At 43.3% G+C, this 12,233-nt stretch overlaps 1 protein-coding gene across 1 annotated transcript in view; it reads right to left on the bottom strand.

The window, feature by feature from the left end:
- The window catches only part of MEMO1 (mediator of cell motility 1), a 28,012-nt gene extending 18,602 nt beyond the window's left edge, over positions 1 to 9,410 (bottom strand). Inside the window, exons 1-2 of the mRNA XM_042452390.1 lie at positions 9,032 to 9,410; positions 737 to 818 (exon numbers count right to left, since the gene is read on the bottom strand). Of these exons, the coding sequence (XP_042308324.1) occupies positions 737 to 818; positions 9,032 to 9,092 (143 nt within the window). The 5' untranslated portion in view covers positions 9,093 to 9,410. The remainder of the gene's footprint in view (positions 1 to 736; positions 819 to 9,031) is intronic.
- Between the last annotated feature and the right edge of the window lie 2,823 nt (positions 9,411 to 12,233).

Here is a 12,233-nt window from a genome sequence, read left to right as displayed (position 1 = left end):
AAAAAAGCAAGAGGGTAGGAGAAGCTTGTTCATTCAGGCATCAGTGTCCTAAATCAATCCCATTACATTTTTGCACCTCTTAGCTCTTTGCTAAGCAGAGAAGTCATGGACACCACAGAACACCACAGAAAAAACTAAGCAACAGTAAGATGAAAGCCACTCTGCCTGTTCTGTCAGCTAGATGGACTGGGAAAGAAAAGTTTACTATTCTTGCTTCATCAACTGGCATGCTAAGTGCCTCACAGCTCAGCATCTACCTGAACAGTGGACATGTGTGTGAAAGAGTTATAGAAAGTTTAATCCTCTATTCTTTTCTCCACCTTCCACAGAGACACTGTTCAGGAAAAAGCTCACCAGATATTGTATGCATATGAACAAATGAATGTTTACAGGAAGAGGTCCTGTGTTTTTTGTTATCCATTCATGCAAATGTTTGAACTTAAATCCCACTGATTTCAATGGAAGTAAATGTAAGGTATTAAAGTATCCAACATATGTAGATTAAAGATTTAAAGTAATGACACCCAAAATACCAGTTGATGAGAGAAACTAAGAGAGATAATATATACCCCAAAAACAAATAAACAAACAAAACAAAAAACCTGGGCTAGAGAAGATTTCAGCCCATTTCCCCTGCAAACATCCAAATGTTTGGGTGTGAATTCTCAACACAACCCTTTTTAAAATACTCAACATGTGTTGATGCTAGAGAAGGGGAGAGAGAGAGAGAACTTACGGTGCAATAATGGCTCTAGCAGGTCTTTTCGTAGACTGTACTTGGGAAAGCCAACCTTCTAGTTGTGCACTCAGCTGAGGTCCTAAACAAAGAGAATTTTTTTTAAATACCCCCAACAAACCACATTCAGGATTGCTTCTGTGTCATTTTACTTCTTCATTTTAGCTTGAAAAGCAGCACTCTAAATGGGGCTACATACATCCTTCATCATATATGGAGGGGGCATATCTCCCCCACACTCTTAGCTTTAAGAAAAAATTAACTTTAAATGATCCCTGTACCCTCTTGGGGCCACTGGGGGATTTTGTGACATTCTTGGCCTGTTAAGGGCCAAGGAGAGGTTTCTATTCCCCAGCAAGACAGTGTACAGAAACCACTCCTGTTTATGAAAAGATGCCCCATAATCCTAAAACACCTCTAGATGGTGGAGGGTATAATCTGATTTGTATGGGCTCTACTTTGCCCACTCTGCTCTGAACAGTACAAATTACTCACAAGACAAACATGTCATGACAGAAAAAACAGGTAATTTTTTAAACTGAAAAGTAAATAATTATACAGCAACTTCTATTACACACTGAAGAACAAGAATATCATTGGTCTCACACTCTGACTGACTCCTCACTTGTTCCATCCATTATAGTTCCTGTAATTTTGATTAGCCAAGAAGCATAACCATAAGAGACAAACATCTGGTACAGATATGTTACCCAGCATGTAAAGGACATCAGGAGCACCAGCTGAGCTTGCATGTTGTTCAGCATACTCAGCATTACTGCGAACTAGGGCTTGGAGTTAACACAATACTAAGCAGGCTTAGAAGGGATGGGCAGTGGCTTCCCTTCTCAGGACATTGGCAGTTTTTATACCAGGGTTAAGAACAAAAGATCAAGCAAAGTCATAGATGGGTTTCTCCATATTTCAGAGTGGGTTTGAGTGTAGTTTCCAGTTGGCTTACACGAAGGAAGTTTTCTATCTGCACTGTAATCAGGAGAAATTCCTATCTTCCAACTGATCCCTGCAATATTTCAACTTTCTCAAAAGAGTTTCTCCTTAAAAAGATTCAGTGCTACAAACTTTAACAGCACTCTCTTAGAGAGAATTTGCATTCCAGTCGGTACCCTCTCCAATGCTTTCACAACACTGTGATGTGTTGCCTGGTACAACTAGTTTCTGTCCAGAGATACTGCTGCCAAGACATTTGGAAAAGGATTGCTTCATTAGCAAACTACTTTAAACTCTATATACATATGAAAGCACACTGCACATAAGGATAATACTGAAAAAAAGAAGCAGATGAGTATTGTAAGAAGTGTGAGGGTCCATCAAGAAATATTAACAAGCAAAGTTAAATATGAATTGTTGGAAGCTGTATAAATTATTTGTTAATGGCCCAACCATGACTAATTTATAGATTTATGAATTCAATTAATAAAAATTATCTATATAAATAAAGCATTAATGTCCATCCAAGATTTTATCTGATTTGCCAATCCTTTCTAACCAAGATCTCAGTTCTTTCCCTGCTGTCATAATTCTTGGATCTGGTTTCTAGAAGGGCAGGGGGATTCTCAGACGTTGTTAGTTTATAACATCTATCACATTATGTTTGGTATGTTCTTTTGTAGACAGAAGCATATAGTATACAGTTGCTTATAAAATGTTCATCACCATAAACACATTGTTCCTTATATTGTCAAGAGGATTTTGTGGCAAAGACAGACTAACACAAAATGCACAATCCTATGCAGTTTTCTTAGAAGTACCCCCACTATGTTCTATACAGTTTACTCATTAGCAATTGCTTCCAGGATTACAGTAAAAGCCATTTGTTGAGCAGAGCAATCAGGGGAAATGATGTGGCAGAAGGAATTAATGGTGGGCTACCTGTGACTTATTGGACACAAGGTAAGGTATGATCTCCCCACTCATGTAGGATTCTCTGGCGATTTTCCAATCTAATTCTTCTACCTGTCCCTATCTGTTTCAGTGGGGAGGAAACTACAGTACCTATTCCATTTTCAATGAACAGAGGGGCTTTGGATCTAAGACCACCAGTAATCTCTCCAGAATGTCCTGTTTTAGCGTCCACCTAAAATCTGCAGCCAAAAATCAGTGAGATTGTGTTTTATTTCAGATCATAATCCAATCAATTTATTCCATACTGCACAAATACAGAAGCCTCTATAGAGGAGTATCATACTGTTTATTGTATTTATTTTAATAAATTGTATACCACACAATAGTTTCTAAGATGCATGGTAAATACCTTTACGAAAGCTATGGCACATTCCCAGGCCTAATAACAGAAGGAATTGTTATGGAGGCTTGACTATAACCTCTGGCCTATTTGTGATGAATAAGAACCACTCCCAGGGATCCAGATTGCAAGGCTGCACATTCAAAGGAACTTCCCATGAGGCCCCTGCTGTGTAACAAATGACTAATATAGGTATGTATGGACAGGCAAGCTAGCAAAAAATAGAGGACTCAACTGTACAGCAGTTATTCCTGGACTAGGCAAATGCAGTCCAGAATTACACAAATGAAAGTCCTGAGATTTCATTACCATGCCCTCAACAGAGACATTTCATACCCATATATTTGATGGAGCAGTTCCTTCTTTGTATACTTAATAGCATATGGTGACATTTCTGCAAACTAGAGACTATTAGCAGTAAGACTGGGGGTAAAAGATTAGCAATGAACTAGCACACTGTGAAAAGATTCAGCTTTTGGGGTTGGGGATGAGATTCAGAGCACACTATTATGACTGTAAAAAAAATGAAGTCATTCAAGATGCTGCATTTTTACAACCTGATAAAAACTTGTCTGAAAAGGTTCTTATTTCAGTAAATTAACTCAAGTCTCTTCCAATTTCAGTACAAAATGCACAGTGTGCTAGTTCATTTTTACAATACTGTACTATACAAACCTGAAAGGAAAAATTCAGCTCAAATTTTAAGCAGTTCAAAATGTAATTCCAGCCAAGAACCATTTACCTCTGCTATTCCACATGGTCCAACCATTTTAATTTTTAGATATAAATTTGATAATTTAACTGTATGCTGGCCTGCCTTCCATCTATTTCACAGAAAATGTACTTTCGTAGTAGTCAGTTTTACTGTGTACAGTATTTTATTATCCTTGTATGCTTGCTGGAATGTTTCCAATCTAAATTGTTTAAACAAATCCATAAAATACTATTTTGAGGTTCTGGTATATTAGTCAAAACATCCAACGAAGTAGGGCTTGTTCAAATGAAGAAAACTTAGTTATCATTGTCATCATCATCAACATTTAGAGCTGTTGTGAGTCGAGTGATCACTGCATTTACATTGTATATCTTTAAGCTATATATTGTCATGAATTCAATATTTTGCTTCCTGTGGACCCCTGGTTTATATCTGAATTTCATTCACCTAATGAACTGGTATCTAGTTTATGAAAGCACAGGCCACAACAAATGTGAAACTCTCCAAGCAAACACAAGACTCTCCTGTCAGAACAATATTTGACCTTTCATGTTGTTTTATAGTATGACAGGTAATAAGCAGTTGCTTCACTAAAACTGTCTTGCAAATGAGTTTTCTTGTAAGATCATGTAAGGTTTTTCTGTAAAGTAAGCAGGCAGGTCTAACAAACCTGTTTAGCCAGACTGTTCAGTCTTTCTGTTTCTTTTTTGGTCTTGCTGCCAACTCCCAGGAGTAGGGAATGTTTTATTCTGTAATATATCCAACAAATTTGGTAATTTAATAGTACATTGAAGGACTGAACAAATTTTAAATCAATTCCTTTACCAAGCAAAGGCTGTGATTTGTGACACTAGCACTCAAGCAGTTTGCTCAGCACCCTGATTTTATGATGCCATACTATGGAGAGGGAAACAGTATAACTTTCCATTGCTTCAACTATTTGTACCCCTTCTCTCTTGTTCCACATCCAGCAGCTAGCCCAGGACATATGGAAAGCATCTGTATGCTTCACTAATGTGCAGACTCTGTTTTATCCAATTTGGCTTCTGCTTTCAGAAAAAAGACATTTCTGTGGGGGTTTCGGACTATGTGGCCATATTCTGGAAGAGTTTATTCCTGATGTTTCACCAGCATTTGTGACTGACATCTTGTGAAATCTTCAACTTCACAAAAAAGACATTTGCTTTCTACTATGAGGAAATTATCATTTTAATTTAGTCACAGAATTTTAATCTGACTGAGTAGCCACCCATTACTTGTAACTGCCCATCTTCACAACCTCTGAAATTCCCCTGCAAGACATCTGATATGCACAAAGAACTTGGAGATGAGACTAATGTGCTCCATTCATTTCATGTTGCTGTAATAAGATTTCTCCTTTTCCAACTCCCCAACTCTAAGCTTGTCCATGTACTGGGAAGCTTAATCCTGCTTCTAGTGGAAATGACCCCAACTTTATTAGTAAACCACTGAAAATGCAAAACATGTAACTGCATGAAGGAAGAGAGCCAGCTATAGGGTTTTTTTTTTAAAAAAGAAGAAAAACACACTACTCTGTTATAGGTTTCTCAGATCTATTGAAGACAGAGAAGTAGCAGCCCAGACCTCTTTCCTCTTGTTCTCATAGCTGACAGGATTCTGGAGTGTTGTCTTTCCTATTTTTCAGAGAATCATAGAGTTGGAAGAGACCACAAGGGCCATCCAGTCCAACCCCCTGCCATGCAGGAAATCCAAATCAAAGCATCCCCAACAGATAGCCATCTAGCCTCTGCTTAAAGACCTCCAAGGAGACTCCACTACACTCCGAGGAAGTGTGTTCCACTGTTGAACAGCCCTTACTGTCAGGAAGTTCTTCCTAATGTTGAGGTGGAATCTCTTTTCCTGTAGCTTGCATCCATTGTTCTGGGTCCTGTTCTCTGGAGCAGCAGAAAACAAGCTTGCTCCCTCCTCAATTTTTCCCAACACATCCAAGGAATCTGCCACCAGGAAAATTCCAGGCTGAAAATATGCTGCAGGGATTTGAGTTCCTTGGACTAGGCTCAGGGTACATGGTATTCTTTTACAACAATACGATGCAAAAGGCTGCAACTCCTATTTTAAATGTATTATATTGCTTTGGAACATATCCTAAAAGGCACCCAGTCCTATCTGTTCTTTGAAGCTAAGCAGGATCAGCCCAGGTTAGTACTTGGATGAGATAGCCAATGAAAACCAGGTGCTATAGGCTATACTTCAGAGAAAAGAACTGCCAAAACCACCTCTGAATATTCCTTGCCTAAGAAAACTCTATGAGAAATTCATGGGATCACTGTATCTTGACAGGCAACCTGAAGGCACATACACACACATTGTTTTAAACTACCTTAAATTGTTGTTTTACTATCTGTATGCAAACACACTTCTGATACAGGGTAGAATATAAACATTTTAATAAAGAATGTGTTGAAAGAAAGATGCTAGCTGCAATGCCCTGAGAAGTCAGCAGACAGGATCTTTGTGCTGCTGGGAAGAATGAATGTTTGCACCTGGTGAGAGGATTTGTGGAATCTCCTAAATCAATGGGCTTTGAATGTTTAGAGATTTCTTCTCATTACTTAATGGACAGGGCAAAGTGCAGTACAGGTGGCCCAAAAGAAATTAAGCCAAGCATCCAGGGGTCTACACAATTCCTATTAGGTGCCTAGTAAGTACCCATCACAAGAAACAACTCCATCACAACTCCTGAATCATGTAGGTTAGCATTCTAGGTTCTAAATATACATAGTACAAATAGCCAATAGCCACTGCAAGATTTATATGCTTATCAAGCTTTCTGCTATACATTCTTTCTATATATGGTATTTGTAAAATTAAGAGTGAAATTCCTAAGCCTACTGACATTCAATCAGAGTTGGAGGAGACCACAAGGGCCATCCAGTCCAACCCCCCTGCCATGCAGAAACCCACAATCAAACCATCCCTGAGAGATGGTCATCCAGTATCCGTTTAAAGACCTCCAAAGAATGAGGCTCCACCACACTTCAAGGGAGTATGTGTTTCTCTGTTGAACAGCTCTGTCAGGAAGCTCTTCCTAATGTTTTGATGGAATCTCTTTTCCTGTAATTTAAATCCACTGTTCTGGCTCCTGTTCTCTGGAGCAGCAGAAAACAAGCTTGCTCCAGCCTTAATATGACATCCCATAAAATATTTAAACAGGGCTATCATATCACCTCTTAATTTTTTCTTCTCCAGGAAAAACATACCTAGCTCCCCAAGTCGCTCCTCATAAGGCAAGGTTTCCAGACCCTTCACCATTATGGTCATCCTTCTCTGGACATGCTCCAGCTTCTCAACATCCATTTTGAATTGTGGTGCCCAGAACTGGACACAGTATTCCAGGTGAGGTCTGACCAAGGCAGAATGGAGTAGCACTATTACGTCCCTTGATCTAGACACTATACTTCTACTGATGTGTTGGTTTCATGTCTTTGCTCCTCCTTCGTTAAGTTCTTTTGTTAGTTGTTTGGAGGCAGAGAAAAACTATGGTTGCTGCATGAGGTACACACAGGAAAAAAATTGTTTTTGAGAATGTACCCATCCCATCCTGCAGAGGGCACTTCTGCACACACTACTATTTCCTCAGTGGGCTAGAAGACACACAAGGGGAGAAACACTGACAACTGTTCCAGCCTTATCTGTTCTTATTTTAGATGGCACTGGAGAGCAACTGACTTATACTGTACACTCACTGCACAGCTAAAAGCATAACTCTCCTCCACATTTCCTACGTCCGTATGGCTTTAAAAAGCAAACGATGGTTCAGAAAAGCTCTTTCCCCCAATGGCCACACAACCACTAAGTCCTTGAGTTTTTATCTCAGAGCATTATTTTGGGTGTGTGTTTGTTTGTTTGTTTGTTTTTTAAACCTTTTCATGATAAAACTGCTCCTTGGGGCTGCGAGATGACGACAGGCGAGAAGATGCCTACTAGCTGGATCCGGAGCTACAACTGCTGCTTTCCCATCATCCCTTTCTTCCACCCCACCCTCCCTGGCATTACCCTAAATGACCCCCACTCATTCACATCTCCCTCCGTTCCTTAACTCTGCGTGAAACCATTTTTTCCCTGGCTCCCCCTTTCCCCCCCCTTTTTGAGAGGCACCTTGCGGGAAAGGGGCTGCCAGGCTGCGCAAGGGGGGGGTAAGGGGGGGGGGGGGGGGGAGAGGAGAGATTTCCCCGGATGCAGCAGGATTTCTTTCTCAAATCCCCTGGAGCCTAGCTGGGGATCCAGCTTCAGCAGGCAGAGCATGGTGGGGGCGAGAGAGAGAGGGAAAGGGGCAAAGGAAGAGGCCTCCACATGAAGCACTGGTCCAGATCAAAGATGAAGGGAGGGCGAAGCAGGCTCCCTTCTCTCTCTCTCTCTCAGGGTGACCAGACGTCCTCACCGCAAAGGAGGACCAGGCACCCATCATGCGGAGGACACTCAAGAGAACAAGTAGCACCTGACCAAATAAAGGGTAAAGGCACACAGAAATATAAATGCATGCTCAAAACAGAGGGCATTTGGGAATCCTTCCTGGGCAGAAGGTGGGCATGGAGGACCTCTGATGGAAAAGGAGGACATGTCTGGGCACCTGCCTAGCAATATAAACCCAGGCTTCTCAGTCGTGCTCAAAATGGAGAGCATTTTGCAATCCCTCCTGGAAAGAGGACTGACATGTAGGGCATGGCTGGGAAAGAAGGGGAAGACCCGCTCATCCTGATCATATAAATATCAGCCCATGCTTCTGGATTGTGCTCAAAATGGAGGGCGTTTGGGGCAGAAGGTTGAAATGTAGGCCGTGCCCTGGGGGAAAGGAGGAGGCCTGGTCTCCCTGGCCTTGTGTTGCCCCTCAGGCGTTCGCCTTCGGGGGGCGGTTCTTGGCAAGGCTCCTCCATGAACCCTAACGGTGTGGAGATCTGTCTGTGCCCACAATAGAAGCAGGAAGCTGAGCCGGGCACAGAGGGCCTGGGCACCGTTTGAAACTTGGGCTGAAAGGTACTGAGCCGCTCTCTCTTTCTCCCACTCCCCCCCCCAGAGCCCCCCATTCTGGGGCCACACAACCTCCCCTTCCTCCCTTTCGCCGCCCAGAGCTTCCTCTTGAAGGGAACAGGAAGGCTTCGGCCTCCATTTCCCCTCTCCAAGAGCAACACGCATTCCCTCTTCCTTCCTCGCTCCCTGCCTCAGCCACACTGGGGAAACAATCCAGTCTCTCAAACCGGGTTTTCCTTCAGTGCGGCCGCAGCCTGAGCCCCCTCCGCTCCCGGGCGAGGGAAGGCTGCGACGGGGCTCCTCCCATTACCTGAGGCCGTGTACCAGCTGCCGGCGTGGCTGGCCTCCCGGCAGAGCACTCGGTTGGACATCTTGGCGCCTGAGCCGCCTATGGTGTTGGGGAGCGGGAGAGGAAGGAAGGAAGGGCGGGCGGACGGACGGGCGGCGTCGCTGCTGCTGCTGCTGCTGCTTAATCCGGCTCCCCGTCGCCCTCCCCCGCCTCCTCCTCCGGCAGAGGCAAAGCCCCCGCGAGGGGGGGACGGCGCCGCCGTAGGCACCGCCAGGCCGAGCACAAGGCGGCGGCGGCGGGGACACAAAGGCCTCTGCGCCTTCCTCCTCCTCTGCCCCGGTGGGAACCTGAACAACGGCGGCCGCCGCCGGGTCTGGCCTAACTCGGCTCTTGTGGCACAAGCCCTAGAGCAGCGTGGCTCCCCATTGGTCGGCGAGAAGGAAAATCCGGCCGGCCATTGGGCGAGCCTTCTCCATTCGGCGCCGTCGCGGCTTCCCATTGGACAGCGCTCTGAATAGGAGCCTGGCTATTGGCTAAGTGAGGAAGGAGGGCGGGTTCGTTGGCGATTGGTCGGGTTGAGTTGCCGTGGCGATGGCTTCTGGCTCCGGTGATTGGCGGGGCTGGGTTTCCGAGGGGAAGTGGCGATTGGAGGGAATGTCGAAAGGGGCGGGGTCTACGGGTGATGTTGGGAGAGGGCGGGGCTTAGCTGTGGAGGTGGTGGGCGGGGCGTCGTGGGAGATGATGGCAACCCGGAAGGGGCCCTGAGGGAGTCTTTGTGGTTCTATCACCTCAGAGGAGACCCTGAGGAGGGTGGCTCCAGTGGCCCTCTTCGCCGCAGAAGAGGGCCAGGCACCACAAAATGGAGGACGCGATGCAACCAAAGCTAAAAACACTCCCATGAATGTAAACCCAGGCTGTTTGGTCATACTCAAAATGGAGGGCATTCAAGAAAAGTGGAGGACATGGCCAAGCAAACGCTAAAAAACACGTCTATGAATATGAAATCCATCCTCAAAGTGAACGACTATAACAATACAGTTTAGTCATACGCCCTTTTCACCAAAGTCCAGTGCATTAGAATATGCGCAGCCAAGCACAATAAAACACAACAAAGCTAAAAACATGACTATAAATATAAATTCATGCTCAAAATGAATAATGATGACAAAAAAGTCCTCTTCACCAATGTCTGGCGCATTAGAACACATACAATAAAACACAACGAAGCTAAAAACACTATAATATAAACAAATTCTACAATTTTAAACAATTATAAAATCAATTTAAACAATACAGTTCTACCAAAGTATTGTTTAAACGGAAATAAATTCATACTCTTTATGTAACATACAAGAATGAGGGAAAGGTACGTTATCTTTTATTATTTGAACTACTAGTATCATTCCACTACGAAGAGTATGATAACAGAAGGTTTGCAGACAGTTTCCTTGGCTGCTACAGGGCCATTTCAGAACAGTCATAATGCACAACAGCATGCAAAGAAGAGTGGGGCATATATGTGTGTGTGCGCACAGAGAGAGAGCATGATAAAGCTTGGGCTCTTCGTCAGCCTTTTGCTCGTCACTACTTCTTCCTCTAGAGCAGACCTGCACAACTTGGCAGTAGGAAGGGGCCAAAATTAAAATAGGCTAAACTTCTTTGGGCCACAGATGGGGTTTAATTAAATACTAATTAATTAATTAATATTAATTATTAGTAATTAATAATAATAATGCATGTGGTTAATATTAATTCAATCCTTATCCTTCTCTGCCTGGCCCTCTCCTCAGGAGAAAGCAGAGCAGTGGAGGAGCCTTGAAGAGCAAGTGTTTGCCCTTCCTCCTCCTCCTCCAAGTGTCCCTCTCCTCAGGAGAAGGCCAAGCAGCAGAGGAGCCTTGAAGTCGTTCCGTATCTTAACAGACTGACCCAAATCCTTTGGTGGGCCACATGCAGCCCCTGGGCCATATGTTGTGCAGGCCTGCTCTGCAGTTTCAGTGGGTTGTAACTTTTCTTTGCCTCTTGACTGCAGGGCTGTGTGGATATAGCAAAGCCACTGTGAGGAGATTGCCACCACCGTTTCTCACATTATGGCTGACCCCCAAAGCACAAGGAATGTAAGGAATCTTGGCGGTGGGACACCAGGAAAGCAGCTATGTGCAACCCAACAGCTGCTGCTAAATATTCTGCAACATTGCGAGACATTATATTTTTGCAACTTCTTGGAATGGCTAAACTGACTGAGTTGGCCCCAAACCAAATTGACCATAGGCACAGGGTTATAAAAGGGAAGGTTGAGCTAGAAGCTCATCTTGCATCCAAAATGGAAAGGCAGGAGACAATTGTCAACTGTAGCCAAGTCCAAGTGTTCACTTATGAAAACAGTATGAACTCTTAGTTTGAAATCCTGCAAGTGTATAAACATATATTTAATTTTTCAGAGTTCAATATTCCATCATTGGATTATTGGACTGAAGTTGAAAATGTTATAAGTTTTACAGCCAGATGTTCTGTTCCACTTTCATAAGATGAATCAGGATCATGGTGGTGGGCTATACAAACACAGCCATTTAATCTATTTCAGCTCTTTGCCCACCCCATTTGTTATATAGTATATTACAGTATTGAACCACTGCTATTGAAATACCAACAACTTTCAAAGTCCTCTGGCTGATAAGACTGAACTGAGAAGAGGTGGGGAAATTAGCTGCTGTGTTATTAGAGAGAGGGCAGGAAAAGGAGTTGAATGGCAAGAAATGAGATGGATGGCCTGTAGTTAGCTGTGCCTTGCTAGGGAATCCATCTCATCATGACAGGTACAAGTTCAAACAGGCATCCAACTGCAAAACACACATATCTTTTTAATGTTGATGCAGTAGCCCAATAAAAGTTTTTTTGTTCAACTTGTTTCTCAGTTACGGTGACCCTAAAATTCACCTATCATGGGGTTTTCTTGGCAAGATTCGTTCAGAGGGGGTTTGCCTTTGCCTTTCTCTGAGGTGGAGACAATGTCACTTGCCCTGGATCATCCAATGGGGATTCGAACCCTGGCCTTCAGAGTTGTACAGTAGTCCAGCGTTCAAACCACTATACCAAATGGGCTCAATAAAAAGTTACCAGTGCTAAAAGAGGCTCATTGTTCCTAGGAAGAAGCAAATCTGACTGGATCTTATAGGACTTACTCTTTTTAATATTTCCAGTAACTATTGAATAATACATTAAAGTA

The sequence above is a fragment of the Sceloporus undulatus genome, chromosome 1 (genome assembly GCF_019175285.1).
Source record: "Sceloporus undulatus isolate JIND9_A2432 ecotype Alabama chromosome 1, SceUnd_v1.1, whole genome shotgun sequence".
Taxonomy (NCBI): domain Eukaryota; kingdom Metazoa; phylum Chordata; class Lepidosauria; order Squamata; family Phrynosomatidae; genus Sceloporus; species Sceloporus undulatus.
This window is presented reverse-complemented; position numbering and strand designations above follow the sequence as displayed.